The 22,236-nt window shown below is 42.2% G+C and overlaps 2 protein-coding genes across 8 annotated transcripts in view; both read left to right on the top strand.

The window, feature by feature from the left end:
- Positions 1–14,349, top strand: part of LOC110989216 (voltage-dependent calcium channel subunit alpha-2/delta-2-like) — a 59,857-nt gene extending 45,508 nt beyond the window's left edge. For all 7 annotated transcript variants that reach the window (XM_022253431.2, XM_022253430.2, XM_022253433.2 and 4 more), the window contains 15 exons: positions 1,093–1,192; positions 1,766–1,828; positions 2,513–2,631; positions 3,115–3,204; positions 3,728–3,789; positions 4,668–4,712; positions 5,220–5,291; positions 7,596–7,666; positions 8,688–8,769; positions 9,038–9,090; positions 9,447–9,505; positions 9,897–10,023; positions 10,648–10,763; positions 11,449–11,534; positions 12,137–14,349. In XM_022253431.2, the coding sequence (XP_022109123.2) occupies positions 1,093–1,192; positions 1,766–1,828; positions 2,513–2,631; positions 3,115–3,204; positions 3,728–3,789; positions 4,668–4,712; positions 5,220–5,291; positions 7,596–7,666; positions 8,688–8,769; positions 9,038–9,090; positions 9,447–9,505; positions 9,897–10,023; positions 10,648–10,763; positions 11,449–11,534; positions 12,137–12,238 (1,247 nt within the window). In that variant the 3' untranslated portion in view covers positions 12,239–14,349. The remainder of the gene's footprint in view (positions 1–1,092; positions 1,193–1,765; positions 1,829–2,512; positions 2,632–3,114; positions 3,205–3,727; positions 3,790–4,667; positions 4,713–5,219; positions 5,292–7,595; positions 7,667–8,687; positions 8,770–9,037; positions 9,091–9,446; positions 9,506–9,896; positions 10,024–10,647; positions 10,764–11,448; positions 11,535–12,136) is intronic.
- Positions 14,350–17,199: 2,850 nt separating this feature from the next.
- On the top strand, positions 17,200–21,997 carry LOC110989214 (beta-3 adrenergic receptor-like). Its single transcript, XM_087136389.1, has one exon. The coding sequence runs from the start codon at positions 18,577–18,579 to the stop codon at positions 19,588–19,590; it is 1,014 nt and encodes a 337-aa protein (XP_086992515.1). The 5' UTR covers positions 17,200–18,576; the 3' UTR covers positions 19,591–21,997.
- The last annotated feature ends 239 nt before the right edge of the window (positions 21,998–22,236 follow it).

The following is a 22,236-nucleotide window of genomic DNA, read 5'->3' on the forward strand; positions in this document are numbered from 1 at the left end:
AATTTTGGAGAAATTTTGCCCTCCCCAAATAGAATAGGCCATTACATGTTTTGGCATCGTGCGACTTAATACCCTTTTTTTCCCAGAGCGGGGTCACATATATTAACATGGTCTGAGAGTGAATAGTCAGTGTTAGCTGTGCTCGTCATTGGAAGTTGACAAAAGTAATTCTCGAGGGGAAGCTGAGTTCTGCTGCTTTTACCGTACCTCATACATATCCATATATATCCAGTATCGGCTAAGCGGCAAATCAGTGTGTCTGTGTGCAGCCATCTTTTCATTTATAGCTCGGGCGATGCTTGCAGGTGTATACGTCAGCTGGGTAACTCTTCAAGCACACGTGGTATAGCTTACCGTACTTTCTAGATTGAACTTGTGCCTATATCTTTGCATTTGCACCTGGTAAACAGCAAAAGCACATGTAGAGACTTGTAGGTGATGGTGAAGGAACCAGGGAAAATTCAGCTCTCAGTCATGAACATATAGGAAGTATACTAGTTTTGGAAGAAGTTCCTGTTCTGTCAGTTGCAATCCTAACCAATATCAACTCCAGTTTTCACTAGTTTTTCAAAAGAATGACCTGTGTGAAGGATCAGCTCAGTAAGATACTGTTAAAATTCACTGCTTAGAGTCACGGAAATCTGGTGCCTGTTAAGGGACAAAGAAAAAAAATTCCATATTGCTCACTCCTCTTGGATAGGTAGCCTTTGGTTTCTGGAAGGCTTGTATCACTGCCTTGTTGTTTCTTTCAAGTGTTGCTGGGTCATTTGAGTAGGAAGATCAAAGAGTTGCTTCTGTTGAATCAAATCTCTGGGGAGTGGAATGGATCCCTGAGGGGAAGTAATCCCTTGAAGGGGTGGATTGGGCAAGGTCACCGTTCCAGTTTTGAGATTTGAAGAAACACTATTTGCTTCCAGCTTGGATTCAGCCAACACTGTTAACAATCAAGCTCCAGTGTCGAGATGTGGACAGTGATTTTACTTTCCTGTTTCACTTTAAAATTCAGTGAATTTTCCCCATTTTCACCAGTAGTGATTTTTCAGGAAACCCGATTGACCTGTTCCATGTTCTACATCTGTTGTGGCATTGCAGGTGACAACACCATGGTACGCAAGCTTCTGGTTGATGCCAATGTCACCAAACAGGTTGTTGAGTACTGGAAGAATGCACAGGAAAGCAATTCTGAGAACTTGTAAGAAAAGACACCAACTTCAATCTATTCTTTGAACTATGTTCTCTGTAGTGTCACTCTGTTCTGCTCTTAAATTAACGGCATTGAAATTCACCAAATATTCCAAGTATTGGCATGCAACCACAGGAATGATGCCAACATTTAAGGAAGTATCCATTCTTCAAGAGAGAGGGTGAGAGTGATGGTTTCTTTTTCTTTAGGCTGTTGAAAGCTTGGTGGCTTATTTGTGTCTTCTGATCAATTTGGTTCATCCCTGAAAAGGAAAACATAAAAACAATTTTTTTTTTTCAACCTGACCCTGTCAAATGCAACATAAAGCAAGGGTGATCAAAGGTTGCCATGTATTGTTGCATGTACATGTACTGTACGTGCACCTCTCAGCACAGTGCAACTCCACGGTGATGAAGCTTGTGCCTGTCAGTGCACTGCAAAATACACTGTTGCAGCTTCTTGCATAAGCAGGGTCTGAGTTCAGCCATGTTGGATTTTGCCTCGACACATCCTAATCTGGTTTGGAGAAATGGAAAAGAAAAACAAATGAATGGCGTTTTTGTTGATGTGCTTAATCCTCAGCAAGGGAGTCATATTCAATGCGATAGCAACACACGGTGGCTTGACCAGAATCTACCCAAGCAGGTAACTATTGCAACACGCCAACTTCACCAATACTTACAGTACTGTATCTTATCACCCTGACCAAAGTGACTGCCTTCCACAGCGTGTCAGTTTTTATAATAATGTCGGGTGCAGTGCCTCATTTGATGATCTCTAGTCATAGCCACTCGGAGGTGAATATACAGAATTAATAAACTGTCAATGGAGAATACTTCCTTCTTGTGACTTGAAACGCTTATTTACATAGACAACAGCGTCTGTGCGTTCATTGACAGTTTTTTAGGAAGGGAAGTATTGTACATCTACAAGGTTTCAGTCAAAGGCAGGCAAAGTGTTTTGTAACCACACTCATTTGACTTCCCCCTTAGTACTCACAAATGAATTTTTTTCTCATACTTTTTTGTCAGACAAACTTTATCAGCAACCTGCACTGAAAATTAACCTTAATTGTCCACTACATTGATGTCACAACTTGGCAGCCATTTGGAGATCAGACAAAACAGCAGTTGACAAATTCACGAACGCTTGGCACAACTAAAAGTGTATTTTGAATTTTGCCCCAGTCCGTTCAGAGATAATTTAAGATCTTGAAGTGTCTGCAAAAGTCCTGTTCTGCCGGGATGACACCAGAAGATTTCATAAAGATTTTAACAAATCCTTGAGTGACTCATCAATAATAGCCACACATGTCTCCCATCTCCTCAGCGTCCCAGAAGAGTGGACAGAGGAAGAGATTGCAGCTTTCCAGGATCCTTGGGATCAGCCTTATTACCACAGGGCACTATACACCAACAATTATGTCTTTGCTGCCCCCTACAACTCAGGTGGGTGGGGCTTATGAGGTTTTCCATTGGTTGATACACATTTAACAGAACGCTAGGTAACAGCTAGTTTATTGACATAGATGTTTCCGTCTTCCTTCACCAAAGTGACCTCCAGTCTTTTACCGTGAGTGCTTTTCACAGATGTCATCAGTGTGAGACAGATTTGAAGTGGAAAGTACCCACTAGGCATTAGTACTCATTTAACAAACATGCTTGTAGGTTTTGTTTAAGGTAAGAAAAAGTCTTCCACTTAGGGATTAGGGGCATTGATATGGTTTGCTGCACGTCATTTTCATCGGGAGTGCCATTGCAAATTCTTTTGTTGAAGTTCCCTATCCATTAGTTCTTACTATAAATTATATGATAACTTAACAGTTACGTGTTTGCTAGGACCTTTTCTTTCAACTCTCCTCCATGACAAATCCTTGGCCTTGTATGGTAACGTTCTCTGTCCCTTCTTGGCCGGATGGCTTCTTGGCTTAGATGGTGTGACTCTGCCGGTCAATGAATCATACTGGACACCTGTCATGGTCAGTAAGGCAGTGCGCATGACCAAGGACATCACACACGCAGGTAAGCTATCGTCTTTCATTCTCTAGCAGGTTTCCCCCGGGGCCCTGAAGACACTAACAATGACGTTTAGACGTTAATCAATATGACACTAACAATGACGTTTAGACGTTAATCAATATGACACTAACAATGACGTTTAGACGTTAATCAATATGACACTAACAATGACGTTTAGACGTTAATCAATATGACACTAACAATGACGTTTACACATTAATCAATATGAAATATGCTTATCATTCCGAGTGGCCATCCCTAATTTATTCTATTTCTTAAAAGAAAAAATGTAATTTTTACCAGGTTTCATAATTTAGAAATGGCTCCCAACATTAGCAGTTGGTTACTCTGGTAGCTACCTGTGACGCACAGCCTTCTGTAATTCATATGAACCTGGTATTAATCAAATGGTTAGCTAGTGGCTCTAGTGCAAGATCCCTGACTTGGCCGAGTGCCGTAAGCTTTTCAAGACCAAATCCTGAAAAAGTCATAATAATTTTTCTGGTTTCTTTCTCATTTTCTTCAGTGGTTGCTGTCAGTCTGGATCCTGGTGAGTTCAACGACATGTGGATAGGCCGAACGAAAGAGGTGAGAACTTGACAAGCTTCTGTCCATTATTGGTTTCCTGTACCCTTGGAACTCTGCTCGATGTACAAGTACCACAAGAAATGGCGTACCACATCAGCAATATCAGGTGACCTGACCTTCATCACATGTCCAGTGGGTCTTTTGTGCCCTTGAACCCCAACCAACCCCAACAGTGTTCCCCTTCTACATGGAATTAGTTCTGCCTTGGGGCCTCTGCTTGATGGTCACCTCTAGCTGTACCCCCACCCTGCTAACGTACCTCAGTGAACATGCACACATCCTAGTCCACCGTGGCATCCTACTTGGTATCCAGCATCTCCCGCTTTAACTTCTGAATGCCAGCCTCCACTACCGAAGCTCCCTTCAGTCTTCTCATGACGATCACAATGCACTGTTCGAATTTTGAATTGAAAGAAATTGTTCCTGACAGAATCACACCCCTCACGACAAGAGATTAACATCTTCCATACGTCCCTCTGGGTTTTTTTTCCGGAGATAAAGAGGGGTCTTAAAAAGTGGCCTTTCTCTACTTTAAATTTGACTTGTGCAGTATTTTTATCCCCCCCCCCGATGGGATGGGATGCCAGTCCATCACAGGTTGATTCCCCAGCTAATGTTGGTCCCCCAACATACTCCTGAGTGGAGAGAGGCAAGCAGGGGTGAAGTGGCTTGCCAAGGGCCCCAACGTACTCCCAACAGCTGGATTCGAACCTCCAACCCTATGATTGGAGGCCACAAACCCTAACCACTTGGCCACACGGCCCCCCAAGCGGGTCTGAAACAATGCAATTTTGGCATAATGACCTGTTTGGAGGCTGCTTATACTGACATCAAAAACTATTTTGGGTCTTTCTTTTTTGTTTTTGTTTTGGATGCAGGCATACTACACTTTTGAGAGTGAAAAACAGTCATGCTTGAATGAGGTGAGTTGAAGCTGTATGTAGTGGTATTTTAGTCTAAGCGGGCATACTAGCAAGAACTTTAAAAGAAAATGTATCTCCAGGTGTGATAAAATTCAGACTTCTTCAATTTTTGTTTTATTTTAAGTAATGTGATTGCATGCGGTATCTTCTTTTAAAAGAAAAAAAAGCAAAAATACTTCAGAACAAGGTTTTTTTCAATCACAAGAAAAGGGCTGACTTGAGAGACATACATGTACCGTGAATAAGGCAGTTACAATAACTGATAAATCAACAACAAAACAGTCCAAAACAATTACGAAATATCCAGGCTGTTGGACAGAGTGCGTCAAACAGACAGCCCTACAGCTCAGCTGCTCAACGAAGTGACAGGTTCGGCCAGAGCCCAAAGCAAGGGTCTAGCTTCAGGTTGAAACTAGACCAACACCAACAGCTTCCCCCCCCCCCATTTGTTTCCTCCCAAATGGACATTTGGTCAGAAATTAAAACATCTCTTCATATCCTTTGCAGAGTGTCCAGTGCTACTTGCTCGACGACGGCGGATTTATCATAGCAACCAACCAGGAAGTTTACCAGAGACATGTAAGTTACCAAGACTGTGTCACAGAAAATAGATACCCCCTTAAGCCTTTACCACTACTGAAGATGAGCCTATTCCCGTCTGTCATGCCCCGAGATCGCTTCCTTGCCATCCTGCAGTCCCTGCACTTTAACGATAACACTGCCATGCCAGATGACTGCACCGACTGCCTCTTCAAAGTGCTCCCAGTCGTCGACCATCTTGCTCAGAAGTTTGCCACTGTCTACGTTCCTCAACGGGACATTTCCGTCGAGGACTCCCTGCTGAAGTTTTACGGGCGTCTCCGCTTCGCTACCTACAACCCCAGAAAGAGGGCCCGCTTCGGCATCAAGATGTACAAGTTGTGCCAGAGCACCGGGAGTGCCGCCGGGTACTGCTACAACTTCAAAATCTACACCGGCCAAAGGAAAGGAGACCTCCCAGCAACTACACAGGTGGTGATGGACCTGGTGAACGACCTAAGTGGCAAGGGCTACAATCTTGCCCTCGACCGGGCCTTCAGCAGTCCCGATTTGTTTCGACGACTTCACAACCAGAAGTTCAACGTCGTCGGCAACGCCATGGCGAACAGAAAAGGGATGCCGAAAGACCTGCAGTCCGTCTAGCTGAAGCGGGGCGAAACAGCGTTCCGGTCAGCCGACCTGGGTGTCAGCGGTTCTCTCCTGGCCATGGTGTGGCAAGACAAGCGCAACATCCGTATGCTCTCCACCATGCATACGGCAGACATCCGTGGCACCGGCAAGCAAGACAGGATGGGGCAGGAAAAGCAGAAACCTACCTATGTCATCGAATACAACGCCCTGATGGGGGGCATTGACAAGAGCGACCAACTAGCGGCAAATCATTGAGCTACTCGTAAGTCCCTCAAGTGGTACAAGAAGCTCTTCTTCTACCTGCTCGACTTGACACTGGTGAACAGCTATGCCGTGTACCTGGCCGTTGGTCACCGCCTCTCCTTCCTCGACTACCTCTTGAGTCTTGTCCGTGAGCTTCTGTTCGACGAGTCCTTGAAAAGAAAACACGAGAAATAACAAGAAGAAAATAAGAGAAAAAGAAGTTCTCTCCAAATATTTGTCTGTGTGTGTATTTCTATGTGTACTTGATTTCATCGGTTTCTAAATTTTACTTGAAATTGTTTGGGAAATAAAGTTTGGGAAGGGAAATATCTTACACTATGGGAGGGAAAATGAACAAGTTGGGAGATAAAATATGAGAGTGGTTTGGGGGAGATATGTTTGGTAGATATATAACAGAAAAAAACCCAATAGCTTCAAAAAATAGCAAAAGTTACATGCAGCAGTGCCGGAAAAAGCCACACTTTTAGACCCCTTTTTTTACAGCATGAATTCATTTGTCCGTCATTGCCCGCACTCATTGAACAGTTGACAAAGCCCAGTGCACGTGCACAGCTTCCCATTCACTCACCGCATATTACACACTGAGGTCTTAACCGTCAATAGCTCCGCATAGCAACACGGCGGCATAGCAACGCACTGGGCCAAAGCCCGGAACAAACGAGCCCTTATGTAGCACACACAATGGGGGCTCTATACAGAGCGGGCGGCGTGGCCGCAAAACCGAAGGGTCAATGGAGGTTGCTTGTGAGGGCTAGACTCGCCACGGGACACACATTTTATGGGGTTTAGGTGTTCAGAAAAAAAGATATGAATTTTTGAAGATTTTTGAAAAACGTAACGGTTAAAAAAGCACCCGGCAGCAAGTGGTAAATACATCAACGTCAGAAATGAAAGAAGAATTCCAAAACTAGTGCACACGTCCTCCAGGGAACAAATAAGGAACATTTTGTGTGTTTACACCGGCATCAAGTGGTTAGACACCGTCTCATACAGCTAAAGTGGTGCTTGTTTTGCACTTTGGGAAAAATCAGACTGATTTGATTTGAAGACCTTTAGTTTCTGCGGGACCCACGGGAGGTTGGTGCTTTTTCAGCACCACAAATCCCATCAGATAGCAGTGACTGTGTTCGACAGTGCATGTTGATTTATTGTCGGATGTTGGTAGAATCATTGACCGTGGGTTGCGGTTACAATCTTTGAACAGAATGTTTAGAATAAGCCGTTGAACAATCGTTGCCTTCCACTACTATGCTGCAAGTGATGTGGGCTTTGTCACACTGGCACACGCATGTTCGACTTTAAGTAGATCAGAGACCCTTCTGTGTTCACAACTCTTTATCTTCACAGCAGTTTTGAGTTCTGCTCTGCCAAATCTGCCATTTGATTGTTGCAGAAGGAAACAGTGATTGTTGACCAGAAAGTCTGTCTTCTCTTTTATTTCTTTCCCAGGTGGGTAGTTTCTTTGGGCTTATTGACGGCGACGTGATGCTGGATCTCAAAAACAAAACTGTTTACGACCTGTGAGTGTAACTTACTTCCTTCCTTAAAACACATGTCTCTTTATCACTTTTTTCTTGTATCAACAGCAGAAGTATAATTCTTCCAGCGTAATGATCAGAGAACCCTTAATTACTCTTGTATCCTCGTGAGTTATTGTTTCTTAATGCCACCCACGAAGATCAGTATTCTTGGCAATAGCATCTCGGATCAACATTCTGTTTATTGCCTTCACATATCAATATTCCTAACCCTAACGGTGGTCAATATTTCACCTGTTGAAGGATTGAGGATTGTCATGGTCAATATTTCTCTTCATTGCCTTTATCGGTTGATTTTCCACACCATTACTCATTATTTTTTCTGAGCTCATTCGAGCGCTGTTATGTGGGGCTTATTCATATACAAATGTTTTTGGGTTTCAAACAATAATTGTTTGGACTTTACCTGTTTCTGTTCATGGCCAAGAAGAGTTACAGACAGACACATTAGTGCTTGGCATTTGTCATGGATCTGTGTCTTTTCAACCCTGCCCCCTGGGGCCTTTTCGTTTGGCACCATCCCCAATCCTTCAAAATCCTCCCATTATCCGTGCAAAAACATTGCAATCTGCCTCAATCCTCCAAAATCCTCCGATATTTCTTGAATATGCTCTGTTGAGGGGTGCGCACTCCCTCAACCTTCAAAATTCTCCGGCAACTCCTTTCACTATGCTAATGCAGTGTGAATGGTATCTTGGAGCGGTATGGAGGATTTCACGTATAATTAATGTAGGCATGATTTCATGCACGACAGAGTATAAGCAATGTAAAGTCTAGCCCACAACCTTGAGACAATGCATCCTTTGCAATCAGCAATGCAATTTGGCCATTCTTGAGACAGATTCAGGAGGGTTAGGGTTAATCCCACTGACATGAATCAAGATTTCTCATTCACAGTAGCCTCTTTAATCATTATTTCACACTTTCTGTACATTGCTCCCCACTAGTCAATATTTCCTCCCTATTGGCCTCATTGATCAATATATCTTGTTATTTCCCTTAGGATGACAATGAACGATTTCCAAGCAGCATGTCCCAGACAGAAAGATGGAGCAGGATCGTCTGGCCCCAGAACGGCAAGCGTGGTAAGTGGGTTGATGTTTGTGATGATGTTTGTGATGACCCTCAGCAAAACTGTCCATAAAGTGGAAATGCTCAAATTTTTTTTTGGAAAAATGGCCCTTAATGTATTCATTTCATTTTTGAAAACATTTCAAACTGATCTGCACCAGCCGACAATTTACATTTGGCAAGTTTTAAAAAAGTTGTTAAAAAGGCTTAATATAAGTGAATTAATTTGTTGATTTAAAGCAACCACTTTTATGCCTACTTTTCCTTTTGGTTCTTTAACAGCCCACTCTCTCTGATGTGATGAACTTCAACACTTGGGCCGTCACAGCGGCATGGTAAGCTGGTTCCAAACTACTCCGCCTTAGAAAGCCAGCAGAGATCGTTTAACATACATGTAATCCAGTCGTCAGTTTGGGTAACATTGATATTCCTTGTTGTGAGAGTCCCTTTTCCAACCACGGACAGTTTTGGTGGCATTGCCAAGTATGAAGTTTCATGCAGCAAATCTGCTTACCAAACAGAATCAACATAGCCATCACTGGCGCTAAACAAGTCTCATTTGCTGGTCTTTCTTTAACACCCATTTGACAGCAAGCAGTTTGACCATGGTGCATATCAGAATTTTTGAATATGCTACTCCCAAGCTGTTATTTTCAATTGTATTCCATCAATATCATTTATTGTTGCACAGGTCCTTCCTTCGTCATTTTCTGTATGACATGCTCTTCCTTGGCATCAGTGATTTGACCAGTAAGTGCAAGAATGAATAACTTCAGTCCACCAATCACCTGAACTTACGCAACATTTGTATTTCTGGAAATAAAGATAACTCTTGGTGGCATAACCAATAAATGAACCATTTCCACAAATAACCCTGCGTGAATCTGTTGTAGAAGCTTCTGCTTGTTCATTACGTAATTCCATGAGATACAGATGTAAGCGAAAAATGGATTTTGGATGGTTCTGCTTTTTTCCATGACTTTTAAAGTTTTATTTCAAACCGAATTCAAATTGCAGCCCTAAGTGAAAGTGGGTCCACACTGGAAGAAGATGTTAGATTGCAGCTCATCTGGACTCTTCATTTTCATCAATATGTGATTAATTTTTGGCTGGATCTCATGAGTTCCTCCTTCCTTTGTAGGCACCTACGTAGAAGCAGAGGACATCGAAGCCTCGGCCAACGTCAGCTGCATCAAGATCCTGAAGCAGTACTTCTACGGTGATGCCTGGAACACCAGCGGCCTGATTGACTGCGGGGACTGCTCCAGGTATAGCCACCTAGTCTCGTTTTATGACCCACAGTCCCAGGGACCAATTTTGTGGAGCTGTGAGGCCCAACACAAAGTTTCACTTGGCAATTTGGCAGCAACAAGTTACCAGTGAAGAAGAAGTTTGATATGTGTTGCTTGGGACCGGATCCTGTCTGATTCTACGGTACTAAAGCTCAACTACCGAGTTAATTTTTTTAAGACTTCCCTGCATGTAGCCTCTTTTTTTTTTTTTGGAAAAGGGAATTTTTTTTTTTACCTGGGACAGTTTTCAGATACAAAGATACCAGCCTGACAACCTGCAGTGGTCTCCCGATCTTGGTAGCTAGTGGGTACTGTCACTGAAAATCTCAGCGTTGTATTCGAGTCCATCACAGGTCCTTTTACAAGTCCAGTCATAAGTCCCTCCGTGAGACCAGTCATAAGAAGCAGGATGAAGAATGACGATGGAATGCGTTTTGTCACAGTTCATTTTGAGTTGGACTAAGACTAGACGACTCACGATGGACTTGATCACAGCGGGATCGTTCTTTCAAAAACAGAAGTTAAGTTTACCGTTTGTCTAAGTTCAGTTTTGAAAAGTCCCCAACTCTATCGCATCTTTTTTCATGAACTGTGTGGCAGGTTGTGGCACGCAGTCCGCATCCACGGGACCAACCTGCTCCTGGTGGTGACCGAAGCTGGCTGTGAAGCTTGTCCCAACCAACTGGTCACCCAAGCACCGGAGGAACCAGGACCTGATATCCTTTATTTCCATGTCAGACTTTTGTATTTGACAAAGATAATCCCTTTGAGCCAACTGTAGCTGTTGCTGTGTGAATTTTTGTAAGGTTCTCATGCGTGAAATTGCACAACTCATTCCTGACAACCTGACTTGCAGCGGTCGTACTTACCGTCTTATGCGTTGCAGTCAACTCATTTCAACCTAATCAAACAGACAGCGTTGGAGACGTTGTCGCACCGTGCCTTCTGGGGTTTTCCAGTAGTATCTTACGATCTTTTTTGTACTACTTCTATGAAAATTGGACTTAGTCTCATGAAATGCCCGAAAAGACAGGTCAGCAAACAGGTATGCTTGTCCTATTGATGTGTTCCATGATTGTAACAAAAAAACCTTGTCAGACTGCATTGAACGTTAAATATGTACTAATCGTGAGTGTCTGTACACGCATGCCACAATTCTGAACAATTGGGCATGGGACAGCCAGGTGCTGAGGGGAAATCCACCTGCCCCCCCCCCATCCTGAATGTCTGAAATTGTCTAACTCTTTAAGGACTAAGGTCAAAGATCAGAAGTCAAATCTCATCTCATAACGAGATGAAACGACTCTGGTATCAGCCTTGTTTCACACTGATGCAGGAACATAAAGGTGCTGACAAATTTGGTTCTTATTTTCTTTGACTGCTGGGGATGTGTGCGTGCACGTGAAGGTCCCAACCCATGCGAAGCAGCCAAACATCCCCGCTATCGCAAGAGACCCACCGAACACTGCTACGATTTCAGCCCCAATGTGAGTGAAGGTCACTGAACCCAGACCATAATGGGTGCTTCAACACAAAGTCATACAGCTGAGGAAGTAGCACTGACTAGTAACAACTAATGAACTTGTAGACAGTTTTTCAAAATGGGTACACATTTTAATCGGGGTATCTGTGGTGTTTTCTTCTTTAAAAAAGATTGATATTTTGCAGTGATTAGACGCTGAACCCTCCAAATGTGTCAAGTATTTGGAAATTGATAATATGCTTGTTAGTTCCTTGTTTGAAGCAGTCTCTCATATTTTAGGTGCATTTTGTCTGCATTTCACAAACTGAACGCTTGAAAGCCATTTCAGTTGGGGTCCAGGTTTTGGGAGAAAAAATATGACAAGTTAAGGCCCACTGTCATTCTAACCCTAACCCAGATTAGAGGTATGTTTGATCTCAATGAGTCGTTGTTTGCAATTGAGCTACTTAGATAAAGTCTTGATTAAGAGCATCTTTATATGAGCATCTGAGCAACTCGGGCAAAGTCGAAATTTCATCTCTTAGTACTGTCTGATCCCGTCTGTGTCTCTGTTTCAGTTTTTGACCTTTCACCTCTCTTTCCTCCATCCCTCGCCTCATCCTCCAGGAGTCGTATACCGATTGCAGTTCGGCGTCCGTCTTGAGATTGAATGTGGGCCTTCTCCTAGCCCTTCAGCTTCTGCTCCTCATCGCGACCAGGGAGATTTAAATCGGCTTCAAGGCTAGACAAGGTCACGCAATTCCCGGCAAATCACCTTCCCACAGTAAATCGAGAAATGTAATCAAATCCAGTCACAGCTGCTAAGAACTTTCTTGACGGGCCTTTTGGCTCAGTGCAGTGATCTTGTCAGCAAGAAATTGTATTCTTTAGTCATTTTCCTGGTGTGGTTTATACAAAAATCATTATGAGAAAAAAAGTGAAATTTTTATATCAAAATTTGGTGAAGGAAGGCCCGAGTGTGGCATGTGTTAATTTGTGTTGGTTCCTTTTGTAAAAACACTTTGTTGTAAAATATGTTCATATGCAAACTTTAAAATGACTTGGGCAAGGACCTTCAGAAAGTCAAAATACTGTGAATCGTCGGACTGATCCATTTTGGAAACTTAATCACAAAACATCTAATCAACGGAAACTGTATCTGACGTTTTAGCCATCAGCTCAGCGTGTTTGTATTTCATTATTCAAAACACATGCCAACAGCTTTGTGCTGATATATAGACAAGTCCTGTGTGTCTCACATTTATGCGGTGTTGTTCAATCATTGTATCGCTGTGTTCGTATTCTCAAATTTACAATTAGTACTAATAGGTGTGAAGACTGCATAGATGCAAACCTAATCAGGGTGACATTTACTCCGTGCGTATACTCTTCGTTTTTTGAAATACTCATATATTGTCAACAGCTTTGTACTCTCTCTGCATTTGAACCCTGAGCCTTTGTAGGTATTGTCCCAGCGCCCTGCTGAATTCTGCAGAGAGATTAAAAAAAAGTTGCCAGAAAGATTCTCAACTCAAGTCGAAGCTGAGCACTCTCTGTGGGGTTGGGTTTCTTTTAATTCACGAGAGAAGGATTACAATGGGGGGGGCACTGATTCATTCCCCTTGTGATATTTGCCTCTCGAAGCTGATTCATAGGTTACGTGAATTTGGTCTCAAGTCTCTTATGAGGGAAACGGCAGATGTTGACTGGAGCTACAACTGCCGACATCATGGCATCGGCTCCAACTTTGCTTTCTCTTCAAGTATGAGCCAATCTTTAAGAATGTAACTCTACTGTACATATATAACCAGCAAATGTTTAAGTGCTATGGCAATCCTTCCCGTACATGTCGTAGGCCGTAAACCAAGTTTTATATCGTGTGCAATATTATAGGCGTGCACATCACCGTCGCTTTTCACTTTTCGAATTCAGGAATTTCGCAAACAGTACTTGTGCCATTGTAGTTAGTTGTGTAGCTTGAGTGCTAGATTACCACTAGAATTTCTATATACATATTTATTTCCTGCCCATTAATCATCTCTAATCTTTTTTGATGTATTCATGCATTGAAATTGAAATATATCTGTATCTTGTATTCATCTCGGATAAGCAAAAACCCAAAAAACGTGCAAGATTAACTTTTAAAAATATCTTTAAATCATATTCTGGGTAATCAAAGTTGTTTCCTCTGAAACGTTTACCAAGGTTCTTTCTGTGTCAAGTGCAAGTGTTTAAACAAGTCGTCGTTTCGTTCCGTTTTAATCAAGTGTCTGTGTTTTTCTAGTTGGTGTTTGGCGCAGCTGGCACGTTTATTTGTTGAAGACATCTTGAAGCATGGTCTTTCAGTGGTTTAGAGTATGACATACTTTGAGTAAATCGGTCTAAACGCACCACATCGGCCTTTTGCAATAGTTATTTCGCCTGAATTATGATTTGTAAAGGTCGTGAAAATCATGCTTGCGCGAGTGACAGAACGCTTACAGTTTTGTTATTTAATGGGAGTTTTGTGGATTAAGTTTCAAACAGTTTTGAAATATACTGGTTGCCTTGGCTGTATATAATATTTGTTAAAGAATTTTATTTATTATTTAATATACGGTGGGTTTTTTTTCGTTGCTTTTCAGATAGTTACAGTTTCGTCGAAATATTGATATTGTTTGGTAATGGTACAGTAGGGATGTACGGATACACTGAGGATTTCCGTTGGTCTCTTATGTCTTGGTTTTTATAGAGTTGTGCATAAAATCAGATTTTTTTAATGTACTCAGAAACTGTAAAGACTTTGATTTTAGCTCAATAAATGATGTGTACCTTCGTAACCCCCAGGCGAAAACACTGTATTTCGCCATCGTGGCATGAACTGCGTGTATATTTTTTTGTTTGCCCGTGTAATAAATAGGATAATGCTAGATTTTATTATCCATAGCGTATACATCCCCAGGAAGTATCCATCTGCTCCGCTGCTTTTACTGAGAAAATATTTTCTTCGCTGGGTAAACTCACCCACTTTTGAACAGTACTTGGGGTTTAAATGCTTGCCCAGGTGGAATCGCTGACCGTACTAACTTAATAAAGACTGGCATTGCAACCTGGACTGTAGGTTGAATGCCAATTTGTATGGTAACGAAATCATGTTGGTTAGCCGGCGTTTTGCTGTGCCAGAGGGTTTATTCAGCATTTTGCTCACTTTCAGAGAAGTTCTTTGTTTCTACAGATAAAATTGCCAGAGAACCCGAAATCCATGCGAGACATTTTTTTTTACTTTTTGGTGTGTCTGTATTTGTAAAATGAAAGTAACTCCGTCACCGAGTAAATGTCGAAGCCTCTCTTCAGCTCATTTTTTCATTAATTGAGGAATGTTGCCCGTATCGATAATTGGCAAGTGAAAAAAAAATCGGCTAGTAATGATCAGTCCCTCCAATGCTTGATGCCGTCTTCCAATAGATGGGATTATGTTGCGCCGCGACGGGACGAGGTGTGTCGGGCAGAGTTCATGCACTCGTTTTCCTCAATCCCTGTATAGTGGGCGTTTCTTTTCTCAGATCTTCTACTGTGAACAGTACGTATCGTTTGAACAATATGTGTAGTCATAGGCGTCAAAAGGGGAGGGGGCGCTACCACCCTTGAAAAAAGGGGGAAAAGAAATGAATGGGATAAAAATTAAATGTTGCTTGAAAATACTTCAGAATTTATCTCTTCTGCCCTTGTTTTTTTAGCTTATTTTTTAACTACTCTGTCCCCCCCCCGAAAAAAATACCCTGGTGACGCCCTTGCGTATAATCACGTGTGTTTCACTTTCAATTGACGTGCAGTAATATGATTTCAAACAGGTGCGGTGGTTACCCTCGTAAATCACACGGAAAAGGTCTTTGCAACTTGCCAATCCTCTGCATGCTGAAACTTTTACGTGCAAAATTTACAAAAAAAATTTAATCAACAGGCAGGTGTCTGTGCTTGGGAAGGTATAAGCTGAGAAAAACAAATGTGCAAAGTAAAAACTATGCGTGCATAACAACTTTGGGCATAGAGTGGTTGCTAGTAATGATTTTTGGCCGATCCCTAAACCCTTTGTCCCGTTGTTAGTTTCAATTTCTCAGTGCAGAAGCTTTGCAGATTATCCAGATATTGAATATGAAAACAACAATTGAAAACAGTTGAATTTAATAACACCGTCGATTTCGCTCGGCTAGAATTTGTTCTCCGTTGGTTTGTTTTACAGAACCATTGCAGCACCATCTACGTGTTTTACACTGTAAGCTGATCCAGCTCTGCCGTGGACACAGATCACAGAAATATTTCCGTCTGCATATAACAAAGTAATGGATGTTTCACAATCATGCAATGGAAAGAGTAATTTCATTCAGTGAAACTGAGTGTTCTATACCGATCGGCTTCGCCAGGCAGAGAAAACGTGCGATCTGTCACCTGGTGAAATTTTTCTTACCATTACGCTCAGCAAAGTCGCATAATGCGCAATGTTGTACATGTCACACACTCGTCAAAGTCGCATAATACGCTCTTAATATTTGTGCATTTTACCCATCTTTTAAAATAACACCAGATTGTCCAACTGAAAGGTTAGATAACTGGCATGCATTGCTTTGGTTGCAATCACTGAGAGAGAATTCTATACATATGTCATGCAAGGCCAGGGCTGATCTAGCTGGGGCCATCCCCACCCCCAAAAAAACAGGCCCTCTTATTTCATTTCTGTTCCTGAAAGTTTCACACAAAGCCCCCAAAGGCACCCTTACCCTTCTTAAAGATTAAAGATAACATGAAAGAAATTTCCAAATCCCCAAATCCCCGAGAATTTGGTTCTGGATCCCACCCTTGATCGCACGTTTGAGAAAGAGAATTATGTGTGTGGGGTGGGCGAGGAGACCGTCCAAGGGATCGTGATAACTTCGAATGGAAAGCAATTACGTGAGAATGATTTTGATTTTCAGACGACCTCGCCAACAATTCATCTGTTCAAGTACACGTAGTTGTATTGGAATTTCTTGTGATATCGTGCTTGACTCTATGGATTTGAGGGGAAAAAATGGACCGACTTGTAGCAAGCCAACATCCGACGAAATGAAGCGATGCTCGAGGTCGTCTCGAAGACACGGATGTGGAGTCTGTCTATAGGGAGTACGCTCAAAAGATTATAGTTCCGTTCTGTTTTTATGTGTATATAAAAAAGCGCGACTTACTGGTTCTGTAATGCATGGGCCTCTTTGATTGTTCCAGTTCGTGATCTCCGCAGATTCTTCATTTTTTTCCCGTTTTATGTTTGGCTTCATGTAACTGTCTGGGAGAAATCGGTTTTTAATCCATTCAATGCCATCCTAATGAAATCTAATTTTCCTTGTAAAGCTTGTGCAGGGCAGCTTATGCTAGTTGTTAAGGCCATGAAGGTCCCCCCCCCGTCCTATTCCTTGTCACCAACGGACGTGTATTTATCATGGTTAGCCTAAGCGTCTGGATTTGCAATCCATCCAGTGCTATTACCACGACAACCGTCTACGCATTTCTTTTTTTTTTTTTAATTAAGACGAAGAGAACCGGTCATCCAATGTGTCTGCAAAAGGTGTATATAACTAGACGAGACGTGTTTTCTTTACATGTAATAAAAATAAGTGATTTATGGGGGGTTTGCACCATCGAATTTTGATGTGTGTTGTCGGAAAATAATCGATCTAGTTTTGTGCCAGGAGCAAACGTTTTAGATGACGAAGTCAATTTCGCAAATTTCCTTAAATAACATCAGTCAGGATGATGACGTCGTTTTTTACATTTTACTAAATAATTTTTTTGTCTCACAAGTAAGTTTTCATCCATAAAAGTTGGGCAAGCAAATCTGAAATAGATACAATTAATTGTCTTTGATGTGCCATAAGAAGGCGCCCTGTTATGTAACCCTGTCAGCAAGTATAATGCTCAGAACTCTTAACATTTTAGTAAATTGGTTGGATGTAGAAAAATCCTTCTATTTTGAGTTGCGAGTCCATATCATTATACTTCCGGTTACTCAGAAGTCGAGGTCATGTGACTTTCCATTGAAATCGATAATTTTATCCAAGATCTGGTCTATCTGGTCCAAAGATCCTATCGTACTACCTCACTCAATTTCAGAGTAAAAATCTTTAGCTTTGGACGTAAATTATTAAAAGTAATGTGATACCTTTAAGACGTCATAGTGACTTCACAAATGTTTCGTGTTAATATCCTGGACTGTTTGGCAGGTATTGATCGATATCTTAATTTTAGGGGTTGATTTTTCAAATGTACCTGAGGTCTGACCCTTCATTAACTCCGCAAGCAAGGGTAATACAACTTTGACATCCAATAAAATTGTTCCCCAAGCTCAAGATTTGTCAGATCACAAACTATGATATTCATACATTTATGAATTATGAGATGCAAATGATAAAAGGAGTTTTTTCTGACCGAAATCGGTTGTAATATGATACATGATGACATCATCGTGAAGTCACACTTGGGCGTACATCCTATACTTGATGCTCTTGTCAAGTTTAAAATTGTTACCGTAGGCCTATACAAATGTATACGCGAGCACTTATCGTCGGGGGAAGAAAGATTGGTCACTGCAAACCCGATGGGTGACAGTCTAATCATCAAATTATTGTCAGGTGCGTCGTTTCAATGATTTCGTAACACCACGCCTGCGCAGTTCCAGAATAACGCAAATGTATCACAACAGCAACTAACTCGACACCTGATATCGACCGAGCAAACTGATTGGTTCTGGCTAGGTATGATTCAAAGAAGAAAAAATCCACGGCCACAAACTGTCATTTACTAAATGCACTGCTGTTGTGTTGGCTGCGGGGAAAAGTTGGGCCAAACAGTTCCGGATACAGTCTTCGTTACAAGGCGTTCGTACCGTTGAAGACAGAGATTTCAGCTACACTATCTCATACTACCAACTGTAAATTTTGTTTCTTGGCAATTATCATATAAAAAACGTGTCTGAAATTTATTTCAAAGCGTGAACAGCTTCACATTAGACACTGATTAGTTTTATATTCTACTGAATCGTTCATCAATTAAGTTTTTAAATGGCTTTGGAAGCTTTTCTGCGTGTGGTGCAAACAGTGGTGGGAGTGCTGGGCATTGTTGGTAACACTACCGTCTGTGTTGTTATCTACAAGGTGCAATCCATGCACACCATGACCAACGCTTTCATCTTCAACCAAGCCGTGGTTGATTTCCTAGCCTCTGTGGTGTTCCTGCTGAGCGCGAACATCCCCCTGCCAGTCTCCTACCCGACGGGCCCGGCTGGGGTGCTCATCTGCCGGCTCTGGACCTCCACCTTCGCGTTGTGGTTCTTCTTGAGCACGTCTACCTTCAACCTGATGATGTTGACCCTGGAGCGCTACCTTGCCATTGTGTTCCCGTTCCGGTACCAGGCTCTGTTTGGGCGTGTCCAAGCCACCCTTGCCATCGTGTTTGTTTGGCTGTTTGGCAGCATCGTTGGAACCTATGCCGCATTCACAGTCATCAACCAGGGAGACAAATGCGTGGATAATGTCGTTGCCGGTTCGCAGATTTTCGGGGTGCTAGTCTTTACGATCCAGTTTTTCCTCCCACTCGTTATCATGCTGGTGGCTTACACCCACATCGCTGTAACGCTGAAGAGGAGTGCCGCTAAAGTCGCTCCGCTGCCCCGGCCCCGTCCGGCCGGCGAATCCGCCCAGACTCGGACGGGACCGTCGCAGGGGGAGACTCAAGACGGGTCCCTCATGAAGGCAAGGCGCAACACCTTCAAGGCGCTGCTCTTGGTCTTCGTGGCCTACGTCATCTGCTGGTCTCCCAACGAGATCATCTTCTTCCTCTTCAACTTCGGCTGGTTCACAGCCATGGGGGGACCACTCCATGTCGTGTCTCTGGCCTTCGTGACGGCTAATTCGTGTGTCAACCCCGTGATCTACGCTCTCAAGTACCGCTCCTTTCAGGCCGGGCTACGCCAGATTTTAGGCCGCGGCAGGCGGTTGGGTGAGTCCGCAAGTCTGGGTGGTTCCTCCGCCCAACCTCGTATTACCCTTCAGACGGTAAACACTACTGTCAACTGAGTCACGTCGTACACATTACAAACAAAAAGACCTTATAAAAAACAGAGAGCTTGACAATATAATAGGTTAATTGAGCAATCAGCGAAGGGACCACTGATCAGCATCCAGATCCTTGTGAAACAAATAGACCCTAAGAGTTACAGCATTAATATGACTGTATATTGAAAGAAGCTTCATAGTTTAGCTCAAGCACACAATTTGAGTGTTTCTGCGTGTTAGGGTCCTGGAAACGTGATTTTCTCTATGGGTCCTTGCATTTGTCGTTGTATTTCCTAGACGTCAATCATCGTCATACTCTTACGGTCTATAAAATCTATAAAATGACTCTTTGCAAGACCAAATGTAACTGATGTCATCAAGCTATTGCCACTGTAGTTTTGTAAAATATGAGTGACAGTTATATGTATTTGGACAATGATCACCGTCTTGTAAAGCACAGTAAAGTTATATGCAATATAGGCTTTGCGTGGTAGCCATCTTGCAGGGCAGTACATTTGTTCCATAAGGAGGCCTCCTTTGTGCACGTGCACTGGCCTGCAAGATGGCAGCCATGCAAACCCTCTATATTGCCAAACATCTTCGTAATCTAACATAGGTCTATGTGCGTGTGTTAAGGCCGGATCATACTTCAGGAGAACGCGAAAGCGAAATAATTTTGACGTCACGAACATTGGTAGCAGAATTCGCTTCAATGGAATAGTGTTTAAGGCCCGCTTCAAACGACGAACTTCTACCGTGTCTTGTTCAATTTTAACTGCAATCAACATAAAAGGGACGAAGGTTCGGAAGTTGCTTCAAACGTAGATTTTTCTGTCGAACGTAATGCAGTCTTTCAACGTGACACAACAGGAAAGGAGACATGCTGGATCTTTATTCTGAGATCAAATTAAAAGGTGAGGTTTGATTCTCTGCTGGATACTCCTTCTGCTTCTCCTTTCCAGAGGAAATCTCCCAACCCTCGGCACTGATTTTGTCCAAATTCGGTCCAAAAATGCAGATTGGTTATAAATATGATGCTGAATACGAATTCAGAGAAATGATTCAAATACAACCTTGGAAATGTCCCATTCTCAAATTAGACACGATTTAGAGTGAAACACATAAATACCCATAATCAGAAAACTGACCAGTATTGTTGATGAAGTTTGAAAAGTTTGTCATTCCATCATCAGAAACACGTGGGGTATATCAGTCACCAGGTTTCCAAACCCGAAGAAGAAAATGTAACATTTTCTTATACTTTATAACAGTTCTTATACCTTAAAAAAAAATTTAGAAAGTGGACAGATTTAGAGTGACTGTGAGACTTTGTAATTTTAGGGAGCACCTTAAGGGCAAAAAAATATTATTTTGTGCTCATCTCGTATTGTCAGAAAGATTTGATAAATAACATTCATTAATACCTAGCTCGGACAGTTTACCCACCCCTATTGTCGAGAGCCTATCACTGGTCTTGAATGGTTTATAATAACCCATATTATCTAAGAAAGTCTTTTTTAATATTCACAATACGGGTGATTCACAATAGTACGCCTCCAATAGTTTCCAACGCGTTGGCCAATCACAATGCGCGAAATCTGTCGACCCTATCCAAACACGCATTGGGTCGACAGATTTCGCTCATTATGATTGGCTAGTGCGTTGCAAACTCTTGGAGGCGCAGTATTGTGAAACGCCCGCACTGCTGGGTAAGAGTCGATTGCACATCTGAATAAAAGTGTAGTATTTATGTTATTGGGGAATACAACTTCCAGGTATTCACAAATTTGGAACTTTTTTTTCTTTTTCTTGCCGAGCGGTCCTCTGGATTGTTACCGGTAATGACGGCCAATTTAACTTGTGTCATTGTGTAGAGTATTAGGGGCCCTTTATAATGTTATTATTAAACGAAATAGCACGAAACAAACACACATTGTATTATAAAAGACGAAACAAAATACACAAGGAACGAAACAAAAATGAAACAAGCACTAACAGACGAAACAAATACATGGAACAAATCCATTATGTCAAGGATAAGAGCCGCTATAGTGCAGTGTACAACGTGCCTTGGAAAAGGGTAAACCTGGATTTCGAGGCGAACCGCTCAGTGATACGGGCGATTCACAATAGTGCGCCTCCAAGAGTTTGCAACGTGTTGGCCAATTACAACGCGTGGAATTTGTCGAACCTTTCCAAACACGTGTTGGGTCGACAAATTTCGCTCATTGTGATTGGCCAACGCGTTGCAAACTCTTGGAGGCGCACTATTGTGAAATTCCCGTATTAATCACCATTTTCCAAACGTTTGGACTTTGTTCGAAAGGGTAACGTAAGCCAACGCAATATTACACAATATTAGGTTACTAGTAGCGATTGCGAGAAAGCGCGATTGAAGTGGAAGACAAAATTCTGTCAGATTAGTCGAATAAGGGCATATTAATTAGTCAATGATAATATTCTGTACATTCATCCTTCAAATGATTCATTATTAAAAACAGAGATGTACCGATATCTACTTGCGAGTTGCGAGTCGTTACTTTTTTTCAATTCAACAGGCTGAATTCGGCTGCATGCGGTATCAGTTTATCCTGGATAAATATTTCATTGACTTTGCTTTTTCCGACTCGATACTTCTCAGAAAAAAGACTCTCAATACTATTGAGT

The sequence above is a fragment of the Acanthaster planci genome, linkage group LG04, assembly GCF_054643075.1.
Source record: "Acanthaster planci isolate LZ-2023a linkage group LG04, COTS_SCS, whole genome shotgun sequence".
NCBI lineage: Eukaryota > Metazoa > Echinodermata > Asteroidea > Valvatida > Acanthasteridae > Acanthaster > Acanthaster planci.